The sequence below is a fragment of the Phaethon aethereus genome (genome assembly GCF_964289735.1).
Source record: "Phaethon aethereus genome assembly, chromosome: 13".
Taxonomy (NCBI): Eukaryota; Metazoa; Chordata; class Aves; order Phaethontiformes; family Phaethontidae; genus Phaethon; species Phaethon aethereus.
The window spans coordinates 20665400-20678723 of record NC_138589.1 but is presented as its reverse complement, the minus strand read 5'-3'; the positions used below and the strand labels follow the sequence as shown (position 1 = coordinate 20678723).

Genomic DNA, 13324 nt, shown 5'->3' with positions numbered 1-13324 from the left:
ACAACTTATTCAAGTTGCAGTAATTGAGGCTGAAATTTTCTGTGAAACTGCAGTCAAGGAGGAGTCGTGACGTCAACACAGCAATAAAACACACTAAACTCCTTCCAAAATCGGCCCCTGCAAACGTGGAGACTTTCACCCATCTTCATTTCCCTGTGCTCCAGTTCTCCCTCAGAGGGATGGTATTTGCTTCTTGATGTTATTAAGATAAATCCATGCATGTTTGTGTAGCATTCTGTTAGTACGCCGATGAGTGGTATGATAAGGCTATGAGGAAATAAAGAACTTTGCATTTAGTGTATTGTTTGGGTACTGGTTGAAACAAAGCCTTGCTAAGGCTAGAATTGGAAGCATCACGGAGCAGTGGTATCAACCTTCCCATCTGCTGGGGGAGGCAAGCCCGAGCTGCGCACCTGAAGCACCGCCGCAAGTCATCGGACACTCTCAAAGCAAGTCCCTGCACTACCGCAGAGTCATCACTTTTGCATGCATTTAAGAATATCCTCCTCATTCTTCTTATCTCTTTGGTTTTTTTATAGTGAGTGTTGAAAAAGTGGAATTAAAGGGACTGGCACACAAGAAGAATGAAAGAAATGTTGAATATTCCTTTGAGGTAAGTTTTGCGGGTTTTTTTGGGGTTGTTTTTTTTTTCCCCTATGAGAGGAGGGAGGATAATACTTAAGGTGGCGTTAAAGAAATTCTCAAACTATTGTTAGATCCCAGAAATCGGTCTCGTGGAGCTCCTTTGGGATAGATGGTAGTCATATTTTTTTAATCAATGATTTGGAAGTAGTTGTAAATGGCTGTTGATGAACATTTGTGGATGATGCAGAGATTGTCTGGTAAGTGGAACACAGGCAAAAAAAAAAAAGTGGCAAAGTATGTATTTAGGGGAAAATATCATGCCACACTTACAGAATAGTTATCTGTGTGCTGGAATGCAGAAGCTAGAAGAATTTAAGTCTTAATCCGGGCAAAGGAGATTTTAGACTCTTAGGGCACTGATACACATGGGAAGAGAGGTAGGATGGTCATTTGTCTTTGCATTCAGCATTGAGGGGAATGTGAGACTGTGGCATATGGTTCAGGTGTTACTGGTTTTAAGAGGGCTGTTGAAGAGTACAGAAAATAGCTATGGAAATTATTCAAGGCTTGAGGAAAAAGGCATGTAGTGAGAGACTTAAAGAACTTGACTGAAAGATGACTTTCAGTATCACATAAAAGTGTTTTCAAAGGGAAGAAAATACTTTACGGTAAAGTGGGGGTTAATCTAGCAGAAAAAGGCATAACAGGAACCGTTGTCTGAAAATTGAAGCCAGACTAATTCAAACTGGAAGTGAGAATAGTTTCTTCGGAATGAGAGTGGTTAGCCACAAGCTGCTAGGAGAAGTGGCTTCCCCCCGTTTTTACGCAGGTTTTGGAGGTTCGGTCATTGCTCACAGTGTCTGTGGAGGGATGACTTCATTCTGTGAAACCTTGTGTTAATAGCGGAGACTGGATTCTGGGTGCTGATGGGAAAGAATGACAAACTGCTTTTCTCCCAGCTAGTTGGAACAACGTATTCCAAAATTCAGAATGCAAAGCCCAGAAAATGCCTTTGGTTTGCTTAATGAGGCAACAGAGCCAAACAGCTGATGAGAAAAGGAGAACCTGAAAGAATATGGGCAGTAGATTTTCAATTATCTACAACTTTTACCAAAAAGGAAAAGTTATTCTTTAAAACCACCACCCAAGATAGAGCATCAGTTCAGCATTGTCTTGTGATGTTGACAGCATTAACCTCTGCATGGCTTGATTCATGGATAATGTTCTGAAGTTTCTGAATCCTATGATTGTTCCAAATGACATCAATATTAGAAAGGATTTTTTCAAGGCGTTTTAAAAATCCCGATGAAGATGTCCCTGCTCATTGCAGGGAGGTTGGACTAGATGACCTTCAAAGGTCCTTTCCAACCCAAACTATTCTATGATTCTCTGCAGTTGTCTGGACTCCAGTTACATATTAGTATCTGTGATCTTTTCCTATTATAAATTTTTCTATAAATACCAGAAATTACTTTTACCAGTATTTCACTTGACAGCTTGTAACTGAAAGAACGGTACATGGTTTTGCTGAGCTAATAAATTGCTGTTTGCTGGGTTAGAAACCCAACTATTAAATGTTTTGCTTAGTAACTTGGGAATAGAAGGTCAATAGATAGAGCAGTTTAGTGTTTTCAGCATCGCTTTGCTATGCTATTGTTCCCTGCATTTATGGTTCACATTATTGTTTTATAAGTATTGAAAATTATGACAAGTTAGCAAAACGTAAGTCGTAACAAACGTCAGGTTATTACAAACCTAGAAAGAAAGAGAAATTTCTCCTGTATTTTCTGAAATTTCTAATGAATTTAAAAATATCACGAAACAAAAAAAGGTATTCATTTACCACAAACTTCAAAAAAAACCCAAACAAAAAACCCCACAGGCTTTGTAAAACTAGAAACTGCTTAAGTTTTCTTTCTTCTTTTCTTTTTTTTCCCCCCTTACTTTTTGTGTAACAGCTCTGCAGAGAGGAAATTCCTCCATTATGTAATATATTTTGAAATACTCTCCTCTTCCCAGTCTTTTTGGCAGCATTCTGACAGCTGGAAAAACTTTGTGTATGTTTTTAGTTGTCATTGAAACTAGTGTCATGTGAGAAGATGGCCTCCTGATTCCTAAATGCATAAAACCAGCTTCTTCCCTATAGAACTGCTGAAGATCCATATGCCTTCCAAATGCCTTGAATAGATATTTTAAGTCTGAAGGGACTTATCGTTGGCCAGTCTCATGCTGATACTCTTCATGCCAAGAAATCCTGGCTCAGTTAAACTAATCATCTACCGACTGATAAATGCCTCTGTACCTAAGGACGTAATGACTTAATACAGAAAGCATATGGGAAGAGATACTGAACTATTTCCTTTTTCTAGGGCATATACAAGATGGTGTCTAAAGAGCGTAGCTAGAGCAGTAACTGCAGCTTTAATTTCTAAGGTTTTGCCTCTTTTTGCAGTGGGGTGATTTGCTGCCATCTTTGCATTAACTTCGCTTGTCATATGGAGTTGATTAATTATAAATAGGCAGTGTTGTGCTGTGGTGAGTTATCCGTATTGTACATCAGATTCTACAAACCAGCTGTTTTCTTTAACAATAAGAAAAAAAAATTTCCATTACTTAGTAGTCTGTTCCTTAATAGTGGATGTCTGCAGTGTGCAATGGCTGTGTAAACTATGAAGTGCTTCTTTAAGCATTCAGAATAGTTGTTAAGTGTAGTAACAGCAACAATCAGGCAGCAAGGGAGGACTGAGTAATAGTTACTTGTGCACAAAAAAAGTTTTTCCTTATTGATGTCACACGTTACAAACTTTCCTGCAGTCTCTGGGGGACATTTGATACCTATTAATGATCTTTTGGAACCAAACTTAAATCCCTGGCTATTAGTTACTAAGCTGAATACTTTTTACTTCCTAAGGTCCTGTGGTCTGATTCTTCAGTGACGTTGGTAACCAAATCTTCCACTGAAGTGACTGAATTTATTTCAAAGGTAAAGGCAATATGAAAAATCCTTATAAAATGGAGAGACGTTTTGTCCCTATATGTAACTTTGTTCAATGACATTTTTCAAAGTGTACTGAGATAATACAGATAGATTGAATTTTATGAAATGTTTGACTTCTAAATAGCTATGCCTTGAATCTCATATGAGTAACAAGTCGTCTTTTCACTTATTATTTGTAATATCCTCCACCTTTAGCTATCTCAGCTGTATCCAGAAGAAAACTTGGAGAAGTTCATTCCTTGCCTAGCTGGTCCAGATTCATTTTACCTAGAACGGAACCACATGGACCTGGAATCAGACCTTAGGTATGCTGGGTTTTTTGTTGTGGTGTTTTTTTTATCTTGCCACTTGGCTTTTTTCACCAAGTGGAAGAAAGAAACAAGAAATAGGAATATTATGTTCATATTCTAAATTGCTTTCAAGAAATTAGAGCCTGATCCTAAGCATTATTTCTTGATATTCTACTAATTCCAGTGCATAAGTATTTTTCAGGCATTCTTTCTTCAAAGCTACAGATGGTAATAATATTCTGTATTAAGCTTCCTGGAGAATTGACATTTCCTCATTCCTTCTTAAAAACAAATAGAGGATCATTGGCTTTGCAGAAGCTTGGTTTGGGCTCAAAAAATAGCCAAAACTGCTTAAAAAAACCCCCAAAACTCATGAAAAAATAGTTGCATGAATAGCCATCCTTCTGTATTGAGGGATGGGTTTTAGGGATTTCCGCCCCCCCCCCTTCCACAGAGCTTTTTGTTTCAGTTGTTTTAGGTTGTCATGGTGTTTATTTTACTTTTAAAAAGGTAGCTATGTCTGTATATATATATTATAGCCATTAACAGCTAAGAAATTTTTGAAGCCTTAGATAGTACCTCCACACATTATCACAAATCACCTGGCCATTATCTAATCTAAAACATCATTTTAAAAATCATCATCTGTGGCAGTTCTCTCTTTCTAAATACTGAAATAGTTTTGCTAGGAAAATTTGAGGGACTTAAATTATTTTCAGCTACTACTGTCTGTATCTATGCAAAGTATTAAATGACATTTTAAAATACTAATTAACTTGTATTAGCGCTTCTGTTAAACACCTATTTTCCTTAAGTCAAGACAGACTTTTGTCCACCATTGGCAGAGCCAGCAGGTGCATGCCTAGATTATTTTTCATGGCAAACAACGTTAACATTTCAGACGGTCCCTTCTGTGCTTTGAGGATCACAGCCTATTGATGATGAGAATTAGGGAGGGTAAGACAGAATGCATCCTGCTCCTGCTGCTGTGTAGCTAGCAACAGTCTCTACAAATCTAGGTTAATAGAGCAGCAATCTGCGTTTACACAGCAACGGTTGTATCTTTGGAGCAGAGAAAGAAGCTGCTCTGTTAAGTGCTACATATTTGAAAAATTCACAAATGAATGGTGCTTTTTTAAGGTGGAAAGCACATTTGTGTCTGTGTATAGTTGAATTATTTTGTAGTCAAAGACTTTTTAAAAATGACAAAAGATAGAGTCAAAACAATTTTCTATACGTTTTCAAATCTATAGAAGATTTGGCAAAAGGCAGTTGAGCTTGCATGACAATGAGAAGTTTAGTCATGTTGATAGAACATACTTCATACATTGCAAAGTTTTAGGAGATTGCCATTTTTTCCACCAAAAGAGGGACAGCAATCCCAGGGAAAATGTGACATAAGTTTTACAGCCTTTTTCCCTACACTGCCAGACTCTGCATCTGCTGTTTATCTCAAAGAGGAGAAAACTAAATAACAGATATATCTATATTTTATGGTCTTCAGGTTCATGAATTTGAAAGAAAATTTTCAAGTTAAATTTGCACATTTTGTGCCTTACAAGTGTTCAGTGTTCCTAAATTAAGCATCTTTACTGAAATACTAAACAGAGTGAAAGCAAGATAAGGGTAACACGTTTTGAGTAATAGAATAAGAATATCCGTATGTTTCAAGTCTACTTTGAATCATATTTGCGCGGTGTTATTAATTTGAAAGGTCTTTTATGCTTTAGTTTCAGAATTTCCAATTCAATTTCAAAATGTCATGTACAGTCTACAATCATGATTGCATAGGCAGCTGTGAATCAAATATAACAGAATGGGGGGGTTGGTTTGCTTTTGATGAACATGCAGGTATTTGGCACCATTACCTTCCCATGTGGTGAAAAATGACCACGTTAGAAAGTTCTTCAGCACTTCATCTCCTTCACAGCAACTTCAGAATTCAAGTAAGTTTAAATAAAGCTTCAAAATTATTTTTTTGTACTGATGTACGTTTCATAAACTGATGCCACTTGTAAATTCTGTTCCCTTGTTTTTAGATCCTGGCAATCCCTCCCTGTATAAAGTAGGAACTACGCTGGGAACATCTGGAAGGTGAAATGTTTATTTTGTTTACATTTGTTCTGGTTAGTTGTAAAATCTCATGACATAGGTAATTATCTGTTTCTCCTTGGGGATTTATGTGCATCTACACTTTCAATTTTAAGAAATTCTAGCCTTAATGTGTGATCTGTCCAAAACAGACAAATGGTGAGAATATTGGTGTAAGGTACTGCTAGCGTTCCTAGTGTTGTCATCTGTTCATTCTTTATATGCCTTAAGAAAGAAAACACATCTTGTAATAATAACTGCAAGAGCTCAGTACAGGTAATGGCCTGAAGAAAAGTTTTGCAGTGAGTTGATCGCAAAGACAACAAAACTAAGTAACACACAGTTTGCAAGTGGAAATATAACGTGATATAGTTACTGGAAATGGAAGATAGAATTCAACTTCAGCTTCAATAATAAAGAATATAAAATGTGATTACCATTGGACCAAACTTTCTGGCATTGTGGCAGAGTCTCTTGTCATTGGCAATTATGAAATCGGCTGCGGCTCTCTTGTCCGAAGAAATGTGTATACTCAGGCAAGAACTTAGGGAAACCTATTGACCAGTGTTATATAGGGGATGAGATCAGACAATTGCAGTGTTCCTGCTGGCAGTAAAAGCTGTGAACACCCGTTCTAAGCAGCCTTTCTCAAAATGTTTAGAGATGTAACTACTAATTGGCATTAACACTTCAATGCTGAGCGGTGGCGAAGGATGATTTCCTTGTGATCCGCTGCTTATAGTGCGTAAATCGTAATAGTCTCAATCACATACTTAAAAGGAATAATGATCATCCGAATTATAGGCACCAATCTAGTCATCTCTGGTGTAAGTCTTCGTGCGCAAAGGGAGACTAGAGCATCTCTGAAAGGATTTTTTTCTCTCTACAGCAGATTTGAATGTTTCCTTGTACAACAGGGGTTTTCCTTTCAGAGGGAGGAACGAAACCTCTTCCAGGGGAGGTAGAAGTCAGCCTTGGGAAAAGAAGGAAAGAAATTCTCCTGCCTTTTATTAGGATTGAAGAAGCTCAGAACTCATTCTCATAAGAGGCAATTCTCGTTTTCTCCAACAAAAACCAGAACCCTCCAAGGAGCCAATATTGTGGGTTATTTTGCCACTTCCACATGAAAAAAAAAAACTTCCACGGGATTATATTTGAGCTTCTTTTCTTCTTAATAATGCAAAGCAGAACCACAGCCGTTCTCTGTAAACCTTTTTTAAATCACAGAGAGGTAGTAGAACATACGTTATCTGTGATCACAGAAGGAAACCTCTGCTTAAGCTGAAGATAAGGATTACTATTTGCCATAAAGTGCACTGGTTTTCTTGTGCAATAGCACAGGACAGCATAGGTACAAATCTGTAACTTGGATCAAACAGTGCAGGTTTTACCAGAAATCCTGAAAGTGGTAGATTTGTATGGCCACAGTAGCTGAACTCTGAGTGACACAGATTCAGTGTGCTAAATCAAACTATGTTGCTGTTTTGCAGACCTATATGTGGAGTGGCTGGCATTCAGTCTTCTCAGAATCATGTTCAGCACTCAGCTGCCGCTCCCGTTGCACTACCCCACTGTTCCCACGCAGGAGGTACCGGCTCCTCGCTGGCCTATCGCACACAGATGGACACCTCTTCTTCACCCATGTTAATGTCTTCCAGTCCACAGACCCCTCAGACACAGGAGCAAAACGGGATCTTAGACTGGCTCAGGAAACTGCGGTTGCACAAATACTATCCTGTCTTCAAACAGCTCACGATGGAGAAGGTAGGGCAGTAGATTAAGAAAAGGGAGCCAGCTTTTAAATTATCCTCATTCTCTAGTGCGGAGAGAGAGGCTGCAAACATCTGCATTGAGAATTGCAGAAGTTATTGGCAAATGCTGTGAAGGTTTGCACTCTCTTGAAGCAATAATATTTTGATGAAAACCTTCTTTCTATTTTTGATCTGTGTTGTGTCCGGGGCCTGGACTGTTCAACAGCTGCTGCCTGTTTTGGAATTCTTCACCGAGTGCTTGAAGATCCAACTTGCATGCTCTTAGGAGCTCTGCTTTGACTCCCTGTTCATCCCTTTGATGTGCCGTAGATAACTAAAATTTGGTGATTTTTTTTTTTTTTATTATTTCTGCTTCTTGACCGATTTTTCTCCAACAATATTCGGTTATCCTTATTTTAAAAAATAGATTCACAGCGATTTCTGACACAAACATTAGCGTGTGCACGTACCTGCAAGTGAATAGGCGGTTTTTGTTTTCTGCAGAAATTGTGTGGAAAAATAATCGCTTAAGTATTTAGTAAGAGTCGCGAGTGATACCAATGTGTGCTGGATTTCCTGTAAACAGAATACTTTCACAGTATTTACCCAGCTCCGTCTGTAAAATTCATGTCCTCCTAACTGTTAGCCTTGAACGCCCTCCAGTGGACTAGGTGCTTATGTTGAGCGAGGTCTAAATTGGCATGGTTTTGTGCTGGTCATAGTATGTTTTATGTATTTAATTACAATCTGTTACCAGAGTTTTCTGATTTGATTTTCTTCTCTATGTGAGGGGAAATATATAGTGGGTTTTTCCTTAATAAAGTAGCAAAACTGTGCATATTCTAGTGTGGTTTAAAAAAGCATGCATTATTATGCATACTTTGCTGGCTTTAATTTTCATTATATTATATTATAAATATATAGTTTTATTTTCATATTCTATGTCTATTTTATTATAAAATTTAATTTTTGAGTATATTTTCCAATTAAACTGGTGAGATGACTGCACATTGACTTCTGTGTTAAATGACACACCTAGGAAAACCAGAGTGATTTTGTAAGAGAACCAGATTCTTAAACTCATTTATAGCACAGAGTTCTATTTTACATGGATTACTTCATCTTTATTGTGAATAGGTAATATAAGCATACACCTAATTAAATTTAATCTACAGATGTTCGTTCTTTCATCCCAGTCCCTCACACTTCTATTCTGCTCTGATTCTATAATTTAAAACTGGAGTAGAGAGCTTCTTTGAATTAACGTATGTTTAAAAAATGGCTTTCAAGTTGCCTTTCAGAATTGATCTTTACTGAAAAGATAAATAAGACCTTTTCAGGCTGTAAAACTAAGCACACATTTTTTCTTTACAAGTTTCTGAGTCTTACTGAGGAAGATCTGAATAAGTTTGAGTCCCTCACCATGGGAGCAAAGAAGAAGCTCAAGACCCAGCTAGAGCTGGAGAAGTAAGTGGCAGGGAAAAACTGTCTTTTTAAGGTCACAAGGTATTTAATTTAAGATAATAACATTTAGTGGATTGTTTAGTGGGTTTTGTCTGTTTCAGTTTCATTCAGAAATGGGTTTATCTGTTGTTGTGCTTTAGCCAGTTTGTTTCTTCATACATTTCTCCATCACCCTATAGAGAAAAATCGGAGAAACGGTGCCTGAACCCCACAACACCTTCTTCAGTTACCAGCAGTGGTGTGGCAAGGGTTCCCCCTACTACACATGTAGGGCCTATCCAGAGTATTCGTGGCAACCATGCTGCAGGTAAGAAAGAGGAGCAGAGAACACTGCTAGACAACACTGTTGTGCTCTCGGGGCTGAGTATGTCCTTGCGCAAGGACATACACGGGTTTTTCATCAACCTGTCGTAACCTTTATTTTCCAAAATGTCATCGGCTTAATAGGGAGCAATCAAAAAGTCCAATTCGTGTGTATACGGACTTGCAATAAAAAGTAGCTTCCTCTTCATGGCTTCCCTATGAATGGCCCGCCACGCTACACAGCAACTCTTACGCCTCCAGACTCCTGCTTCTCGGCCGATGCGTATCCCTGTAAATCTTGAGCATCACTGTATGTTAGACGGTGTCATGAAACAATTGTAATTGGGTCCTGTCAAGTAAGTGTTTCCACTCTTGTTTGCATTCCCTGATTCCTCACACACCCTTTATCCACAGAGCTGCGAGTGGATGTGGATCAGCCAGCACACCCACTGCCCCGGGAGGGCAGCTCTTCCGAGTATTCCAGCTCTTCTTCCAGCCCCATGGGGATCCAGACAAGGGAGGAGAGCTCGGACAGCGCCGAGGAGAACGACAGACGTAAGCAGAAGCAACCAAAGAGGGTGTCTGTGTTGCCCAGCTTTGTCTAGTGAAGCAGCTGTATTTATAGATGTTTCTGTCCCTAGGTTTAGAGATTCACTTAGATGGTTCAGAAAAGGAGAAGCCAGTGATGTTACTGAATCATTTTACTTCGAGCTCTGCCAGACCCACGGCTCAGGTCTTACCAGTGCAAAACGATGCAGGCTCCAATCCGTCCGGCCACCACGCTCTGCCAATGCAAATGATGTCAGCAGCCTCTACTCATATCACCCCCATTCGGATGCTAAATTCAGTGCATAAATCAGACCGCGGCAATGCAGACATGAAGCTACTTTCATCGTCTATGCATTCACTTTTATCTTTAGAAGAACGAAATAAAGTTTCTCCTGGACCCAGGGGCAGCATAAAAATGGAAAAGAGCTTTGGAAATACAGTGGTGGATGTAATGTCTGCATCTTCTCCCCACCAGCCCTTGCAAGTGCTGTCAGGGGCTGCTGAGAACAGTTCACCCACATCTACTATTAACTTTGGTCCTCGAGCCAAAGTCGTACATGCTTCGACCCTGGACAGAGTGATAAAAACAGCTCAGCAGCCAGGATTAATAGTAGAAACGAGTACTGCTGCCACTGTAACATCCAGCACGGTCTTCCACGTGGCTCGTCCACCCATCAAACTCCTGGTGTCTTCGTCTCTTCCTACTGATTCTGCCATTGCCGGACAGACTTCCTGCTCCAGTAATATGCAAATAACGGTGTCCCCTGCAATAATAAATCCCCGGACTGCTCTGTACACAGCCAACACCAAAGTTGCCTTTTCTGCAATGAGCAGCGTGCCAGTGGCGCCAATGCAAGGCAGCTTCTGCGCAAACAGTAATGCAGCCTCCTCCAACAGCCACCCCTCCACGTCATTTGCAACCATGGCGAATTTGCCCAGCTGCCCCGCACCCAGCTCCAGCCCCACACTCTCATCTGTTGCTGAGAACAATTTCTACAGCAGCAGCAGCAGCAGTAGTAGCAGCAGCAGCAGCAGCAGCGGATCCGCAGGGAGCATCCCAGTACCAAACCAGAATCATCACCACCATCACCACCAGCAGCAGCAGCCGCAGCCGCCCGGGTGTATGGTGTGCAGCTCCTGCGGGTGCAGTGGGAACTGCGGTTCGAGTGGAATGACCGTCAGCTACGCTAACTATTTCCAGCACCCATTTTCAGGACCTTCAATGTTTACTTTTCCATTTCTGCCCTTCAACCCTTTGTGTAGTAACGGCTACATCAACACGCAGCAGTACAACAGCAGCACGACTTTCCCCGTGGTCCACACCGCTTACAACAGCGGTATAGCACCGGACTCCGTAATGACTGGGCAGTCAACGTTTGCGGTACCGCCAATGCAGAACTTTATGGCAGGGACCGCAGGGGTGTATCAGGCACAGGGAATGATGGGAAACAGCAATGGTTCAAGTCACAAAAAAAATGGGAATCTCTCCTGTTACAACTGTGGGGCCAGTGGTCACAGAGCTCAGGACTGCAAACAGCCTCCGATGGATTTCAATCGACAAGGTAAAAACAGGTGGAGGGGATGATGTGGGCTGTGGCTGACACACAGAGCTTTGCATTTAGCCAAGGGGAACAGCTGTGTCTACCCCGAGGGCAGGAGGGGAATCTGGTGGCAGTGCTGTATCCTTTAATTTCTGACTTACATAAAAAACCCTCTCATTCTTATCATAGAATCATTAAGGTTGGAAAAGACCTCTAAGATCAAGTCCAACCGTCAGCCCAACGCTACCATGCCCACTAAACCATGTCCTGTCTACACGGTTTTTGAACACCTCCAGTGATGGTGACTCCACCACCTCCCTGGGCAGTCTGTGCCAATGCTTGACCACTCTCTCCATAACGAAATTTTTCCTAATGTCCAGTCTAAACTTTCTCTGGCACCACTTGAGGCCATTTCCTCTCATCCTATCACTAGTTACTTGGGAGAAGAGACCAACACCCACCTCACCACAACCTCCTTTCAGGCAGGTGTAGAGAGCGATAAGGTCTCCTCTCAGCCTCCTCTTCTCCAGACTGAACACCCCCAGTTCCCTCAGACTTGTCAGACTTGTGCTCCAGACCCCTCACCAGCTTCGTTGCCCTTCTCTGGACACGCTCCAGCACCTCAGCATCCTTCTTATAGTGAGGGGCCCAAAACTGAACACAGGATTTGAGAGGTGGCCTCTTGAAAGATGGTGCTTTTGAGCTATATTCACAAACATTGAAACTTCACTTTTGTGCAGACCCAACCCAGGGCTGGGGCCCAAGGAAGGCCCCGGCTCAGACCTGGGTGCTCTGCGGGCCTTGTGCTGCTTTCAGGGAAGGAGGGAGCTGCTGCAGGCAGGCTGCAGAGGAACAGTTGTTGCTGCTTATACCTTGTCATCCAGGTCATCTTTGGTTGTAATTGCAAGTTCCCCTAGGAGCTTACAAACTGAACATCTCTGTTCCCCCTTTCCCTTCCTCCCCAAAATAGTCACCTGAATGACAAATTACTGTTGGAGAGAGTTGAAATCCTTAATTCAACAACTAAGAGAGAAATGCTAGTTTACTGAGAGCGTTTTTCTAGTCCCATTTTTTTTATTTTGATATTTTGTTGAGATAATTTGCACGTTGTATAGGCTTAAAAAATTAAATACGAACTTTTGGCTGGAGCGAACAACACTGAGGTCTTAACATTTTACATCATGTCTTTAGTGTATGTCTGCATTCGTTTTTATACAGTGCAGACCAGGTCTCAAGTATTTGACAACTATAAATGACAAGTGACTGGTTTTGTAACTAATTAGTGGAGTTTCTGTGGCTAATATTTTGACAGTGGCCAATGGGGAAGAAGCGATTCTGCCTCATCAGTTCTAATCTGGAGAACTTCAGAAGCGTAGTGTGCTGTCTTTTCAAGCTGAATTTAATTTTATTAACTAAACTTCCACTTAAACTATCCCAAATGAATTTTTGCCAGCCCTAGAAGTACATCTAAGCCGGTGACTTTTACCATGTAATTTGTAATTTGATTTTCATTTCTGCCAGCTGCAGACATGTGCTTGTCAGCCTCTTCTGCAGCTTCACCCACGGCACTGCAAGCTGGTGTTATGCTGTAATATTGCGTTACGTGTCTAGTAAGAAGCAGGTTGTTTTAGAAAGTTCCGAGATGTAACGGATATGAAAAGGCTGATGTTTAATTCTTTTGTTTCCTCTTCCCCAGGTACGTTTAGGCTGAAATACGCTCCTCCCTCTGAAAGTCTTGACTCCACAGACTGA

General features: G+C 40.8%; 1 protein-coding gene across 1 annotated transcript in view; it reads left to right on the top strand.

Annotated features, from left to right (window-relative positions):
• The window catches only part of ZCCHC14 (zinc finger CCHC-type containing 14), a gene marked incomplete at both ends in the record, with an annotated part of 52071 nt that extends 38747 nt beyond the window's left edge, over positions 1-13324 (top strand). Inside the window, 11 exons of the mRNA XM_082005690.1 lie at positions 540-613; positions 3497-3568; positions 3779-3888; positions 5725-5819; positions 5913-5967; positions 7455-7728; positions 9091-9182; positions 9359-9486; positions 9897-10037; positions 10124-11593; positions 13269-13324. Of these exons, the coding sequence (XP_081861816.1) occupies positions 540-613; positions 3497-3568; positions 3779-3888; positions 5725-5819; positions 5913-5967; positions 7455-7728; positions 9091-9182; positions 9359-9486; positions 9897-10037; positions 10124-11593; positions 13269-13324 (2567 nt within the window). The remainder of the gene's footprint in view (positions 1-539; positions 614-3496; positions 3569-3778; positions 3889-5724; positions 5820-5912; positions 5968-7454; positions 7729-9090; positions 9183-9358; positions 9487-9896; positions 10038-10123; positions 11594-13268) is intronic.